A 16,830-nucleotide genomic window follows, 5' to 3' on the forward strand; every position below is an offset into this window, starting at 1 on the left:
GATACATATATGACGCTAAAACTAAAAAAGGAAACATATATGGTGTGGCTGAAGTTAACAGGTAAGCTATCAATCTGCTAAAAGAGGAGATTAAAGAAAAAGCCGATTGACTGTATGCTGCAAACTTTGCAGACAAGTTACTTAACAGCGGAAAGAAATCTCAAGGAGCACAGCAAAAGTCTTAAGAGAAGAAAATGAAAGTTGACACTGCAAGTCAACAAGTCGAGCTTGAAAATGAGATGGGGCTTGTAGTAAGTAAAAGTACAGAAAAGAAAGTACGTATCCAGGGTACCAGTGAAAACAGCTATCCTGGAAAGGGAGAAAAAGCAATATCAAGAAGGTGCAGAAACTGGATTTTCACACCTTTTCCATGGTGTTAATCTTTAGAGAGCTAGGAACATAAACTTCCAGGCTCATACATCCAAACGTGTAGCTATACAAATATACACACAAGTACAAATGCATTAAAAAATGCATTGTATAAAATTAAAGGTTAATTCTAATTTATTTTAAGCAGCATATCCCTTAAGAATATCTCGAATATCCTACAAATGCAGTCATTATGAGACATGAGACTGTTCATATATAATCGGCAAACAAAATCCAGATAGAGAAAACACAAAAATTAAGAATTTGTGGAAAAAGGAAACCAGCAAGAATCACAGATAAGTGGTCAGAAGGGATATCGTGCTCTTTGAAACGCCCCACCGAACTACACCTGTGGAGCATTCTCCAGACAGAGTACCCAAGTAGGAACATCTGTCTTCCAATTTAATTCAGATAGAAAATTATAAGGAAACAAGAGTAGCACAGCTAACCTCCATTTTCTTGGATAGACACAAAAGATGAAGCGGCTTTTCAGCAATATGTTGAAAATCCATGCTACTAGGGTTGGAGGAAGTTATTGTGAAGGAAGCCAGTATGTGACTAATACACAGTTCAGCGTGAGTAATTAAAAGAGCAAAGATGGAATAAATGCAAGACCTAAATTACACTGGTTTTGAACAAATCACCTACCAGCTTTCCATCCATACCAATCGGGCCCTGGGATAATCAAAAGTCAAAACAAAATGGAACAGTTAAACCAGAGGAACATTGAAGATGAGGACAAATATACAGACTTGGGGAATACTGTGGACTTCAGAAGATGAGTAACTCTATGTCAGCAGCTAAATTCAATATCTTAAAGATATTTTGAGAATGAAGGCACAGAAAAGAAACAGCAAAAGAAGCAGACCTAAGACAGAATTAATAAAAACAGCATGGTGGGAAGCAGCCAGGCAATAATAGGTGTTTAACAAAAGACAGGTTCAACATGAAATGAAGAACTGTTAGTTTGGCAAATCACAGTGGCCCAACATAATCAAACATATGAAATAATGCATCTGGCTTGTGTATTTTCCTTTAAGCAACTGAGAAAAGGGAATAGGTAGCCTATTTGCTGAACCATTTTGTCATTTGGTGGCAAGATGAAAAGAGCAAACACTTCAAATCTCGTAAGTAATATATACTTACTTATAGTAAGTAATGATGGTTAGGAAGAAACTTTAGCTCATGCAGTTCACTGATGTACTGTACATTTCCACCTACACTTCATCCAAGAAGTCCTGTGCCTTATCCTGCTTCCTTTTTTTTCCTTTGGGAAACATGGACCTTTCCTCGCTGATACCTTACAAGTTACTTATTTTCTTCAGAGTCCAGAAGCTGGTTCCAGTTATATGAAAGCAAATTATGCAAAGGATTTAAAGTGCATGTACAGTGCTGTAACTAAGTAACTGGTTCTGTACCATCAGCCCATTTAGGAGATCAGAGGAGAGGAGATGGCTAGAGAAAGTTGGATTTATTTTAAATGCACTGTTTATTTGCTATGTCTTCTGACAATAAGCAGTCAAGTTACCTTTCACTGACAATGGGATAAGAGCAGGCAGAGTGGTGTTTTTCTGCCACCTAATTCCTCTTTTAGGCTGAAATTGTGAGCTCTCAGGTTATTTACCCTATGCAAATGGGACACTATTTCATGTCTGCTGAAGAGAAGTTTTCTCTTAAATGCAGCCAGACTTTCCCCCTGGAGCTTCACAGGCACCCCTCTCAAGACTGCCTCTCCTAAGCATATGGCCCCTTAGGGCTGATTGCTCACACTGCTAGATTTGGATCACTGCTGCTGAGAAGACAGCACATAACATATTTGCTGGTTTTATGTTGATCCATTTTAACTGCTTTCTGTCCCCTCTCTAAGCACTACTTTGGCTTGTGAGCAAAAATCAGCAGAAAAGTCTAGTCTAAATCAGGTCTGAAGGTTCTGCTGACTTCTTCACCAAGGAGCGTGCATTCCTACCTTTAGTACTATTACTAAGTTAGTTCAACCAGCTATCAAGAAAATAGTAAGTACTATGAAAAACTGATGCCATATCATCTAGTGATTTCCCTAACTAACGGTCTTCTCCCGGCCTACATCCCGGATTTTGCTGAAAATTCCAGACATACTCAGTATGAACAAGGACATTGTCAAACTCATTATTTTTGGTACATTATTGGCTTTGTAAGAAGCCTGTGCACTAACCTACTTGTCAGATCCAATAACAAGTTACTGTATCTGGGAAGCCCTACAGGACTAAAATGCCTTACCTCTCTTTCCCCCCAGCTCTTACTGTGGTTTCCTGTCACATCATGAGTAGATGACATGCTGAGAGTGTAAAGCGGGTCAGCAGCATCTTGGTTGTCTGCATGACCACTACCTTATCCATGTGCTGACATCCTAGGAAAGTTTGTGACTGTTGGGATGACCTGCAGTATCTTTCAAATGTTGTCTCTGAACAGTCCTTCCCCGGTAGCAGGGAAGAAGAAAGCAACACTTTCCAAAGCACTAAAACAGCACAGCTCTTATTATGTTTCCTCTATGCCTCTTGATCCCACACATGCAGCACTCATAAAGCACTTACTGATTTTCTCATAATTATTTAGGAAATTTCTAAATATGGTACTATACACCCCCAAAATTAAGGCATCTGCAAGTTATTAGCTTTTCCAGATTTTTTTCTAGCACTGGGTAATACAGGATATTTATCTAGTAATATTTACACAGTCTGCTGCAGGTACAAAAATGAAGGCTGAGATGAACCCTGGCTATGAATAAATTTTCTTCTAGAAAATAAACTACAGATATTACCAGTTAAAACACTCAACTGTAAGGTCGTGGTAAGTATATAAAGTTCCCCACAGGGTTCTGTGGGCCAGCAGCTAAGTTTAACTGTCAGGTCTGCTGCAGACTTAGCCCAAAAGATTTAAATATTTTTATGATGAATGAATACAGAAAAGAATTATGCAAGTATTTGTAGAAAGAAAATTATGGGGTTGAACTATTGGCTCAGAGGGACCAATCAACAGCTCTTGCATCTGTATCAATGCTTATATTGCGAATATAAGCACTATTTTCAGGAATTGTTTCTTTATCATAGGAAAAAAACCCACTACTTGGGTTCCTTTAAAATAATAGGTGTTCTAATTACTGTTAAATGTTTGCCTGCTGTTTATTGATGCTACATAACTCCTGCACTTGAATTACAGGGCTATAGGCAGCACCTTGAAGAGGTTCAGAAAAAAGAATTAGAAATTCCCAGTGGGTTGAAGAGAAGCATCTGCTCACAATGGAAAATAAGAGGAATTTCTCCCATGACTCCATTTCTATCAGGGCTATTTGGTCTGAAGCCTTGGAATGTCTTCTGGGATTTGCTTTGTAGAACAGGAGAGGAAAGCAAAACTTGATCAAGACATAATGCCCTCCAGAAGAAAAAGAAAACACTGTGAAACAGAATAATATTCTTTCATTAGAAAAATACTGAATCTTTAACAGCAAACCATGGCAATTTCCTTCTTTCCTCAATTACTTCTTTCTAGTGTTAGAAAGAGAGAGAAAGGACTTTTCAAAAATGGAAAAAATTAGAATCTCCACAACCAACGCAAGCTGGATGAGAAAGTTGAGCTGAAATAGTGCATGAGGTTAATTCAGGATGCACTGAGAAGAATCCTATATATGACAATATTTATTGAGGTTCATTATATGATTGCACTGGAAGTCTCAGAGTCATTTTCATTCATTTTAGAGAAAGCATTCAAGTCACAGTCTGATTCAAACCTGAATATCTTCAGAGCTGTGCTATATAGTTCAAAGTACTTTCTGCTTCGTCCTATGAAATAATTGCTACTTCAGATTAGCAAGTAGTTTTTGACAAGTCCCAAATACATGGTCTTCTCTAACACAATCTTTGTAACATATTTTAGAAAACTAGGCAAACGATAAATCATGAAAGAGGAAGGGGTGAGTAGTTTTATATAACACATGTACACTAAATTCTGGTTTGCTTACTGTAGATACCAGAGAGAATACTGATAATTTTTCTTGTGGACAACGCATTTCCTTTTCAGGTTTCTGCTACGACTTTTAAATGTACAGAGTGGCTCGATGTGCTGGGTTTTGCAGTAGCTGGAGTGGGGCTCGTTGTTTTGTTTTTCTCTCGAAAACAGCGCTGATAGCACAGAGGTGTTTTTGTTACTGCTGATCGCTGCTTACACACAGTCAAGGCCTTTTCTGCCTCCAGTGAGGAGGCTGGGGATGCACAAGGTTGGGAGCAGACACAGCCAGGAAAGCTGACCCCAAGTGACCCAAGGGATATTCCATACCATACGGCATCATACTCAGTGTATAAAGCTGGGGGAAGAAAAAGGAAGGAAGTTTACATTCAGGGTGATGGTGTTTGTCTTCCCAAAGGACCATTACGTGTGACGGAGCCCTGCTTTCCTGGCGATGGCTGGGAAAGTGGGGAATTAATTCTTTGTTCTGTTTTAACTGTGTGTGCAGCTTTTGCTTTAACTATTAAACTGTCTTTATCTCAACTCAGGATTTTTCTCACTTTTACCCTTCTGATTCTCTGCCCCAGTCTCACAAGGGAAGTGTAAGCAAGTGGCTATGTGGGGTTGAGTTGCCATGTGGGATTGAACTATGACACCGGGTATTTATCTGCAGTATTACACACACTTTTCTTTATAGAATCCTCAAAAGCAAAGTTATTTGTACAGTAGATTTTTTTTCCCCAAAGAGTACCCAACTATTTACTTATCATTTAACTACCTGTCTCATAACCCTATAATGGACAGAGACAACACATGGGAGGAAGGAGCATACAAGTGCAATTTCAGTCTGTTTTTGTGCAAAGTAGCTTCCACTCCTCAAGAATACTGTAAACACAATGTATCTCAAAGAAAAATAGTTTTAATCAGATTTTCACTGCTACACAAAAGCAGTTGCTTTTCCATTTAAGCAGTTATTTTTTTACATATGGGTTACTCTGCAGGTAAATATTTTTAAAATGTTAGCGGTATTGTTAGAAAGTATATATGTAAGCAAGTGCATCCAAAACCTTTAGAGAGTTTCTGTCAGAGATAGCAAGAATTATTACTTTAGGCAACTTTAAAGAGATATTAATTTCTTTGGAAAATTCTCACCTAAAAGAAAATATAAGAAAAGATACCACATGTTGAAATTTACTATGTGATAAAAGAATCTTCTATGAAAAGGAAAAGAGGAAATTATGGATTATTTTCTTACTCTTCTCCACTCATCCTTCAGATGTATGTTTTTATTAAAGGAATACTCATCAGACCATTCAGTTGTGAACCAGGAGATATATAATAAACAGAAAACAGATATGATTTCTTTTTTATAAACTGAAAAAACATTCTCTATATAAAGGAAGGGTTTGTGGTTTTTTTGTTTGGCTGTTTTTTGGTTTTTGTTTTGTTTTTTTTTTTTCAGAATTCAGAAACTCTTATCCTGATAAAATTATACAACTAAATTATTCCACATTTCTAAACAATCTGTCATAACTTTTATTGCTTCTTTCAGCTGCCTGAAAATCTCTTATGTCAATAGACACAATAGGAGATTCAGAAGAAAACAGGAATCATAGAATCCAGCTTTACTGCAGCTGTATGAGCTGCATGCCAGTTACTCTGTCAGACTGAGTTTAAAAATACCTATGTGGAGGAGAAATAAAAAGAGAGAGAAAACCTGTCTGAAACAGCAGGTTTGCATGTCACCCCCAGTAAGTTCAGGTAAGGTGAAAGATGACATATTGCCTTTTCAAATCACATATTTTAGTTCAAGACTGATAGAAGTCAAAAAGCCCATCTCTGTCAGGTTTCCTCACCATGATACCACTAAAATGATGGATTTTAATTTCTTTCTTTTTCTCTCCATTGGTTTATTGCAGGTTTGTCAAGGTTCAATGTATTAGATTTAATACAGTATTCCTAGCAAGTCTGATGAGATTTCTTTTTAGTGAAGTTTTAGCTTAGAGCTTATGTAAACAATAAGATCAAGCTAAATTTCTCTACTGATGAAATATTATTGGTTCTTTTGCAATGTCTGGAAATGATTCTTGTTAGGAGCAATGTGAGCCAACAGTCCAGGTACAGAAGTCACTTGCTCCAAGTCTGGGAGAAGAAAAGTGCACTAAATCAACCTGTAACAAGTCTCTCTGGCCAGCAATCAGGACATTACTGAAAAAAAACCCATCCAAAACCAAATAATCCAGATCATTTGGGCAGGAGAAAAATTTACTGCAAGAAGAGTGAGCTACAAGAGTATAAGAAAGATGAGTTGAGCTTCTCTAAAACCATTTACCTGCAAAAAAGCAAAATTACTGACAATGACAAATGAAGCACTGCAAAGCTCTTTCAAAAAAGTCAATTTCAGAGCTTCCTGAATTCTTCCCTCAAGCAGTTTGCATTAGCTAGTACGTGAGACATAAACCTCAGCTAGATGGATCATCACCTGGAGATTGTACAGTAAGAATAACTGTGCTCTAAGGCAGGGATTTAGAGGTTTAAATGAAGAGGTTTCTTAAAAAAACAACATTCATGGTGCTGTCAGGCTGCTTGATCTTCTTTGACCAGAAACTTACAGATCCCATCATAACTGCTAAGGACTTTATCACACACTCAGCCTTCAGAAACAACATCTTGCTTTGCTTAGACTCATTCAAAACACTGATGCAAAATTAATCATTCAAGATCTGAACTACTACCCCTCACCAGTAGACTTCACTGATTTTATTTTGATGGGAAAGCTATTCAAGAAAGAAAGAGAGAGAAAGAGGGGAGGAAGGGAGGAGGGCAGGAAGGCAAAAGCTTTCTGAATACCTTAATAGCACCATTCTGTAATGCCGGCAATCTCTCACTTGTTTGCAAGCCATGTATTGACTCTCTTATAAAAAAAATCCTACAAAATTACCTTCATCAAACTAACAAAGATCTCAAAGTATACCCAGGAAGCACAGAAAAGTCTTAGAAGCAATGTCCTGAAAGAACTTGGGGAGTGATGAGTAGGACCACCATGACTAAGGCTCCAGACAAAACCTCCATCAGACAGAAAAGTTACACCATGCCTGAGGTAGGTTCTCAGTATTGAGACTTCAGTTCATGAGCATAAAGGTAATCATAAGTTACTCCAATTTATATTTTAATCCATCCAACCAGTGTAGTGCCTTCTGTACAGAGAAATATGGAGCATGCACATGTAAAGCAATAACTCAATGTCAATAGTTATCTGCTGAGTACAACTGGCAGGACTCTAATACATATTTTGCTGTTCTTGCCATAGAAAAGAAAATGTTTGTGTTTTTACATACTTTTTAGTTACTTTGAATTTCAAAAAACAAAAGCTGACCTGAAGCTAGCATTCCATGAAGTGGTTCTAGTGTCCATACTAACCTAAATTAGATGATGGAAATTATCAAAAATGGAACAAGATGGAAAAATGGGAAACAGTCTTAAATTTTTCAAAATAAACCAGAAGTGCCAGGTAGTCTCCAAAATTTTCCTTGGAGCAATATTACTCTACATTACAAGACTCTTAGCTTGGAGTCTTTCTTGCAGTCTGAATACTCCAATAGTTCCTTTGCAATTATAAGATGGACTGGTTATGTCTAAAAGCAATTTATGGAAGAAAAAATTGTTCAGAGTTTGGCTATTCAGGGAGTGGCTGAACTACAAAAAAGCTCTGCATATGCTAACAATAAGGGAGTACAAAGAGTTCTATGCAAGAAAAATTATAGTCACAGCTTTACAAAAGCATATTTCACAGCTGAAAAATAATTGCCAAGATACGTTTTACAGTTTATGCAGGAGATCTAAAAGGCAGTTTTTTTGTGGTGCAGATGCATTTTTGAGTATCTGAGCACTATGACTGCTCTTGTTGAAATATATACGTAAAAGAACCATGAGAAAGAGCTGGGCAGATCTAAGTTGGACGGAACTCTTCTCAAAGACTGTGGGTGGACATCCTTCTATTTGTCATGGCCAACACTGCACACAACACAAATGTATACAAAAAAAAGGGCCAACTGTGACTGTGAACCCCAAACGGTGAAATACCTCTGTTGTCTTCATACATCAGCCTAGCAAGATTATTTCCAGACAGTTTTCCTCCTTGTAGCCTATAGATCTCACCAGTATCTGCTACATTTGTACAGTTAAACCTGTACGACAAATTACTGCAAAGGGAAACTACTGTTGACCCCAGAAAGAGTAAGAGCAACACAGTTCAAGTTATAGCAAATGAGGGAGCCAAAATCCTTTACCCATCCATAAAATCCATAAAAACAGTCTTGTGAAGGGTTGCATTTCCAGGAAAATCCTTAATTATACTATAGAATTCCAGCATAGCCTAACAAGTACTTGAACAGGGAAAACATACACACAGACCAGAGAGAAAACTCCTACATTCTACTTAAAACTTCTCTTTTCACCCAAAGAACTTGAAACTCTTGTATTCGTAAGTAGAAAGCACATGGCTAATTCATCATCGCCAGCATCACTGTGTGACTATATTTGATGTGGTTGGTGCCATGTTGATGAGAAAACAATAAACTGTGAAAAATGTCACTTCTCAAAAATTAGCTGGCCAGCATTCAGTAGGAGATAGATTGTTGTAACAGCTGTGGCATAATGACTTTGATAAATTATATTTTTGTTCTCCTGGAATAATTTTGAAGAATCTGTCTCCTCACACCATCATGGAAGTGAATCCGTTTGCTCACTGAACCTCAGTTAAAGAACGATTTTTCTTATTACCTGTGTTTTGATGGTTTTACAGAATATGAAAAAATATACATTTCACTTCTTTCACTCAATCTGGGGTTTGTTTTTTTTTGTTTGTTTGTTTGTTTTTTGTTTTGGTTTGGTTTGGGGTTTTTGTGGTTTTGTTGTTGTTTGTTTGTTTGTGTGTGTTTTTGTTTGGTTTTGGGTTTTTGTTTGTTTGTTTGTTTGTTGGTTTTTTTTCCTTCTACAAGTCTTTTTTTTTTTTTTTTTTAGGGAGAATGAGGTCCAGTAAGGCAAAATAAAAATATAGTCTTTTGGTAAATAACACAGTATCATATAGAACTAACCTTCAGAGACCAATTTTTTTCACCTTCCTTCAGTGGAAAAATCAGCTTTAGAAGATTAACAAATTCAGGAGCAGGCACATAAAACAATTTTTGCTCCATGAGGACAGAAGAATCCTATCATCATGCTCCTTTTATCTGGATATAGAGGCAAATATTTCGAATAGGTCTCCCAGGGAATTAAGAAAAAAATACAGCTGCCATAGAAATAATTCTCTTTCGACTTACAACAAAGAAGATCAACCAGAGTGGATATATCTCCATAAAAGAGGAGAAGAGAATGATTACAACAAAGGGTTTAAAAGAGAACTAAACTACGAGGCAAGGTACTGAAGTGTTTATAAATAAACACACAGATAAAACCCCAATCTCTTTCAATTATCATGTGGTTGAAGAAAGCTTTGTTTGAAAATTCCAGGGTGAGAAAAAAAAAACTTGTGCAGATATACTACATTAAAACTTAAACTCCAAAGCAAGTGCTTTCAGCTGTGTGCTGCCTTATGTGGTCAAATACTGGAATATAAAATTCTGTACATGCAAGTCCATTCTTGCTGTTCTTCTGTCATGTACTACCAGATTCAAGGGGCACAAATACACATGCAGCTAATGTAAATACACTACTGTTTCCTATGTATACTACAATCTAAATCACTTGTTAAAAGTTAGTGCTGCATACAACTATGCCCCCCTCCAAAATTACTTGGAATCAGTAAATTCTCAAAAAGTGTAAAGCATCATGGAAAAAACTATAGGAAGCACCCTTACAAAGATAATTTTATTCATGGAAATAAAGCCGAGTTCAGAGGTGCAGTACAACCTTTTTTATTTTTTTCTTCATGAAATGTTTCCCTATATGATTTTTAATGATGCACCACCTGTTCTATTTCCCCTGTTCTATTTCTATTAACAAGAAAAGAGGCATGTAACAATGAAAGGAATTTTAAGAAAAGATTATTTCTAGTACTTGATAAAAAATTTTCACATAAATCATGATCAGTTTCCAGAAGGAACTTCTATTACTGTGACTTCAAAACCAAAATCATTAAGCATATGAAGTGCTCAGACAGGCATACAGCATCTTTATTTGCAAGTCTGTGCTTTTATTAGATAAATTAACTTGGAACGTGCATGTTACTTCATTTAATCTTAATATCCTGTCCCATTGATCTCAGCTTCTAATGGCAATTCACACAAAACACTGGACATTACAGTTAAAACACAAAGCATGCATTTGGAGGTTCATGACAAGGTTGAAAGTGTCAGGCTGACCCATTCATAACAGTCTGAAGGATGAGGAAGAGGAGAGGAGAAGCTTGGTGCGTTCTTTATTTTCAGACCAGGTGTAACGCATGCCTGGAAGACGACAATGAATAGTGTCTGGATGAGAGATAATGTTCCAGACAGGATAAACTTTCTATTGGGGCCAGAATTTTTATATAAATTATTGGGAAAAGTTAAGAACTTTCTTCATTTCAATATTTTACTCAATCGCAAATATCAAAGGGGTTAAAGAGGTGAAAAGTGCTGAGCCTCACATTAATAATGAAATAAGTGTTATCAAAAGTCAGCAGATGCTTGAAAGAGTAATGATGCAACACCATATTTGCTGCCAAAAGTTTTGAGGGACTTAGAAACTATATTGCTGGGTAAGGAAATAGAGAGAAACATAGGGTAGAAAGAAAAGAAACTCAGGCAAGAATACAAGAAAGCAGCCATGAAAGGGGAAAAGCCTGGAGCCATATGTTCATCAGCTAAATAGTGCCTAAAGGGAATTTTGGTTTGCTTGTAACTGGCTCAACAGAGGCTGCTGAGAGGATGTTGTAAGAGTCTTGTCATTTTAATTCAGAGTCTCAGCAGCAATGCTGCTTCAAACTACAATTGTTTCTTTTTTAGTAGGTGAAAGGACATATACAGGCCCAACTTCCAAACAACTTCTCCTGTAAATTCTTTTTCTTTAATGGTAAATTCCATTAATGCTTTTTGAAATTTGTGTGAAAAGAAGCAGAACTTCTTTTTGTGGATGGAGTGGGGTTATGGTTTATTTTTTGTAATGTTGTTTTGGTTTTTTTTTCCTATTTTTGTTGTTGTTGTTTGTTTGTTTTCAGGAGTTTGTGGGAATTTTTTTGAGTTTTGTTTGTTGGTAGTGGTTGGGTTTGGGGGAGGGGGTGTTTTGTTTTTCATTTTGATTTGGTTTTTTGTTTGGAGGGCTTTTTACACTGGAGAACAAAATGTTCTACAAAATGTTTTGCAGAGATACCCATACCCCTACAAAACCTTCCTATTGACTTGGTGCCTGTTTCCCCCAGAAAGCTATTTAGAAAAAGCTACTAAGTTTTTCCATATTTATACATCTGCTTTTTGAAGTTTTCCTCTCTAGAAATTGAGAAATTTTTCTACTTTGATTCTAAATTACCTTTAAACTCCAAGTACAGCAAACACCTTGCACAAACTACTGCACAAACAGAAACATGTAAACTCTACTGACAAAACATTTAACAAAGCAAACAAAAGTTACTCAAATCAGACAATACATGGGCTACCAACCCAGCAAAGAAAACTTCCAACTCCCAGGATGTTCTATCTGTGCCTTTCTGAGCCATACTCCAGCAAATCATACACTCCTCTCACCTCTTTCCTAACTCCAGTCAAATTATGCAAGCTATACTGAAGTTCACCAGAGCTGAGCAGGTGAATCCATAGACAGAATATAGTTCAGGAAACAGCTTTTAAAATCTCCAAGCATTTACCAATCTCCTTAGTTCACTTAATCTCAAACTCTCCAGACTACTCTTCTTTAAAGTTTTGTGTATCCTCACATGAATACCTCCAAATAAAACATTTTCATTACTTTCTTCTGACATAACTGGTTTTCAAGATTATAAAAGGATTTTTGCAGAAGCTGGTGACAGCTTGAAAAAAAAAGTGTTTCTTTGCATTCCCATCTAGGGAGAAACAATTTGTTCATGATGGCAATAACAGATTACACTTAGCATACCCTAAGGGCAGAGACCTAAAATGAGAGATCTCCTATGGTCTTCAGAGTGGATTAAAAAACATCATGATAATTGATCCACACAGCTGGGAGTGGAAATGTTGAGGTCATTTTTTCTTTGGAGACTGGCTAATCAGTCAGAGTACCCAAATGAAAACCACAGGCCTCATTTAGTTCTTTTGGAGTACTTTCTTCCAACATTCACTCTCACCTATGGAAGATCGTACCATCTTTAATATCACCCTCTGAAACTAACTGCAAATGGCAAACTAAGATCATTCCAATTGCTGGAGCCCAAAACCTCACTGTACATGTCTAATACTACTGAACTAAAATATCAAATTGAATGCAAGTTTAAGTCCAGTATAGTGATAAAATTTTTGTTGCATAAAAATCTGTGTACTGAGAAATAAAGAACTTCCTTAGCAGCCACAATTTGTCTCCTATTTTTTTTTCTGTCCCAATTTCACTTTGCTCTCTCATAGTTAAGCAATACTTATTTGGATGATTACTTCTCTGAGTAAGTGCTGTTTATCATGAATAAAAGTAGAAGAATCTACCTTTAAATTTGCTTACCTTACTTGCAATTAACCTGATAAAACGAAGAACTGTTACAGAAAGAATATTGTGAATTTTAAAAATTTCCAAATATTTCCTGGGTTTATTCACTTGATAGGAATTCCAGCCTTCCAACAGCAGTTTATTTTGGTTAGAATATCATGCTGCAGAAAGAAACTGATTACTACATCAAAACCAATATTATTTTCAACTGATGAGTGTTCATGCACGTGATGGTTTTTTATCATGCTCCTTCTGTAAGTCAAAGCAGTAAAGGGTTAAATTCCTCTAAGTTACACTTGGAATAGCTACCATGAAAAAGAATCCAAAAAGAATTTCGAACTCAATTGTTCTGTTACACTATCAGTACAGATCTCAATATCTCAATATTAACAAAAATAATAAACGTTAACTGCTTTACATTAGGCCTTGGAGGGGGTGGGAACAACCACCACCACCACCAAAATATCCCAGAACCATTCTCTTGGTGATTTATGACCTGTATCATGGAAAAAACTTCCAACTGACATTCCACACTGCTTGTATAAATCTTTCCTCCCAGACAAGTATGTTTGCTTTAAAAAACATCTTAAACTAATCTTGATTTTGATATGCACAGATATAGCCGAGAAAATGAAAATAAGAGCAGCCCAAACATTGCACCCTGTGGTGCAAGAAGTGCAGATTAAATGTGCCCATCTCAAAGATCCCCAGAATGGAGGAAAACATACTTTAAGGCTTCATTCTGTTGGCACTAAAAAACAAATCCAAAAACCACAGAGCTAAGAACCTATTAACTTGACAAACACTAGTCAAATCATTTTTGGTGCAATTACTGGATGATGCTAACCAGTGTGGGATCCCGTACAGGTGTATGAAAGAATGATTTGATTCCCAGTAGGGAAATAATTCCTCATTCAACTTGATAAAGAAGAGCCAGTTCAGGTGACTGCCGGCTCCAGATGTTCCCCTCCTCACATCACTTCTCTCCTAAATGGGATCTGAACACTGACTGCAGGGTGCATTGACTGTAGGGGTGCAAACATCTTCAAGGAAACAACTTCCACCCTGCACTTCCTGGAAATCACAGAATCCAACCACCTAGCCTTGCAATTTAGGAACAGGTTTCTCCAATGAAATCTTACATCCCTTGACCTGAGCTAAGATTAACAATGCACTTAAACTCCCACACAGGAATACTCATCTGGGAGCTGGATGGGTAGCACAGTTTTACACATCATTTAGTATATCCTACGTCCAAATGACAAACCCAGCATGAATGAAAATCATAAGATCATGTTTGCAACTCTCCTTCCAAGTGAAAGAACTGATGACCTAAGAATTCTTCTAGGATAGCTAAGGACTTCCCTTCCCATTTATGACAGATATAAACAATTATTTAGGTTGGAAAAGACCTCAAAGATCACGAAGTCCAGCCATCGAGTAATTAAATACAGAATTTCTACTGTAACTGATTTAACCTTACCTTTGAATTTCAAAGCTTCTTGTGAGAAGGTGATGGCTCAGGCAAATGGTAAGAGGCATCTTTAACCATCACTGGTTAATTACTCTACATTCACATGCAACTGTTAAATGCAAATTGAGAAATGAGGACGAGAATTCAAATTCTGTCGGAACACAACATTTTGCTGCAAGGTAGTTTGTTTCATAAATAAAGCTTGTTCTGTTATACTGGAGAGCTACACTGTGCATTGGGAGGAAATGACTGGGAAATTTCAAGTGGCATGCCTGACAAAAAGCAAGAATGAATGATTTTAGGTACAGTTCAAGCATTAATTAAGTCTGTCAAAGCATAAACGTTAAGATCTTAACTACAGGCTTCTGCATGTCACCTGCTAAGCTGCCAAGCTGAACTCAGTGGAGTAGCCTAGGGAGACCAGAAATGTATGTATGCTGTCAAAGAAATGACAAACCAGCTTAATTCCTTTCTCTACCTACACACGCTTTATTATGAAAGAGAAGAAGGCAATCACTAAATCTGCAGAGAAAAGTACTGAACAAATACATTTAATTCTTAAATTACATCTATCCTATCTATCTACCATCAGCTTTAATTCTTTATTTATCTGATAGATGTATGGGGTTGTGTCATTTTGAATTATGTCAGCTGTGAATCAAAACTGCACTGACTCACACTGGCCCTCAGTATCCCAGCATTTTGTGCTCAGTTTTTAATCACACACTGACATCTAGAAAGCCCCATGCAGAGATGCAGATTTCACAATACTGGAGGCCATGCATCCAAGACGGAAATTGCTGGTTTAAAGAGGGTCTTGATGGATCTACCATATGGAAACAACTGTCCGCATTACTAATACACTGAAGTTATCTATTATCATGTTGGTTTATTATTCTGTTAGTTTTCTACATCTTTATTCATAGTGCTATCTATGAGATGAACTAAAACAATTTAGAAAGTTTAATAAGTTTAACCCAGGACACACTATGCAGGTAAGCATTTATTGTGGCACAAGTAATTTTCTTAAGTCACCATGTGAACTTTCTACTTCAGTTTATCTAAAGAAATTTCTTTTTATAATTTTAAGTGAGATAAAGGGTAGAAATATCTTTTTATACGCTGGCTTTTGCAGATGAGGCAGTTGTTCCTTCGCTGTCATAGTTACAGATATGGAATAGCTTGGGGCATTCTGAGTTTCCTCCAGGGAAGTGCAGAAATAAACACTGCCTTTTCTTATTTATGCATTCAGCATTACACAAATGTAACAAATGAAAGGATTCAGCCTGTGATTCATCCAAAATGGCAACTGACTTATAATAAGCTAATAAATGTGTTCTGTTATGTAGCTTCGTATCTGTGATATTAATTAATAGCAATTGTAATCCTAAGAGGTCTCAAAAATTGTCTGTTCCAAGTCAAGTTTTATGATTATCTTCAATCACTGTGAAAATATTGGCATACAAAGAAATTAAACTTAATTGTATTACATATTATTTATAGATCCAAAGCTTATAAAAACCCCTTATTCTATGAATGTAAGTGACATAGTTACAAAGTCCACAGTTAATACTCAGGCAAATTTAGAGATTCTTCCACACTTCGTAAGAAAACTGAAAGTATATTTGCTGAATATTATCAGTATTTCCTCAGCTACAGTGTTTTTCTAAAAATTACCACATTTTTACAGCCTTTCTCTGTTCTCATGGCACAGAAATATTACACAGTTAACCTGGGCAGCAAATATACACTGCTCCTGTTTAAACCAAAGCATCTGTCTGGGAACAGCATTGAGTATTGTTGAGGATAACGCTACTGTATTATTGAGAAATCCTGATACACTGCCTCATGACTCTTGGGAAAATTTCTGAGGTGTCATTGAAGTTTTTCAGGACCAAAGTGACAAAATTTGCCATTATAGGCCTATTAACCAACACTACAGGATGGCAAATACTGCAAGCAGGAAAAGTGCAACTCACTTTTTTTTCCAGAGTGGATGTCATCTATTCTTATGTATCAGAATATTAACTGCCAGAATGTAATTTTTGATAATGCAGTAAAAAACTGCAATGAGAAACATATCCATGGCGTGATATCATGGTAAAATTCATACTTAGGCATGTGACCAACTTCTGGTGGACCTTTGTTCAAAGATCGTATCATATAACACAGGTATGGCTTGAAAAAAATCATACTGGTTTCAGTTAGAATCAATTCCAGTAGCTGTAACTACCACTGAGTATTGGACTTACCAGTCTGTGCTGGTTTTGGCCACGATACAGTTAATTTTCTTCACAGTGGCTGGTATGGGGCTCTGTTCTGGACTTGTTCTGAACACAGTGATATTATAGAAATGCTTTTGT

The 16,830-nt window shown here is 36.7% G+C and overlaps 1 protein-coding gene across 1 annotated transcript in view; it reads right to left on the reverse strand.

Moving 5' to 3' along the window:
- Positions 1–16,830, reverse strand: part of COL25A1 (collagen type XXV alpha 1 chain) — a 149,046-nt gene that overhangs the window by 122,493 nt on the left and 9,723 nt on the right. The window contains exon 3 of the mRNA XM_027884736.1: positions 1,018–1,044. Within this exon, the coding sequence (XP_027740537.1) occupies positions 1,018–1,032 (15 nt within the window). The 5' untranslated portion in view covers positions 1,033–1,044. The remainder of the gene's footprint in view (positions 1–1,017; positions 1,045–16,830) is intronic.

This window comes from Empidonax traillii, unplaced genomic scaffold (assembly GCF_003031625.1).
Source record: "Empidonax traillii isolate 1590-97213 ecotype Southwest subspecies unplaced genomic scaffold, ASM303162v1 scaffold154:size1206225, whole genome shotgun sequence".
Classification (NCBI taxonomy): domain Eukaryota; kingdom Metazoa; phylum Chordata; class Aves; order Passeriformes; family Tyrannidae; genus Empidonax; species Empidonax traillii.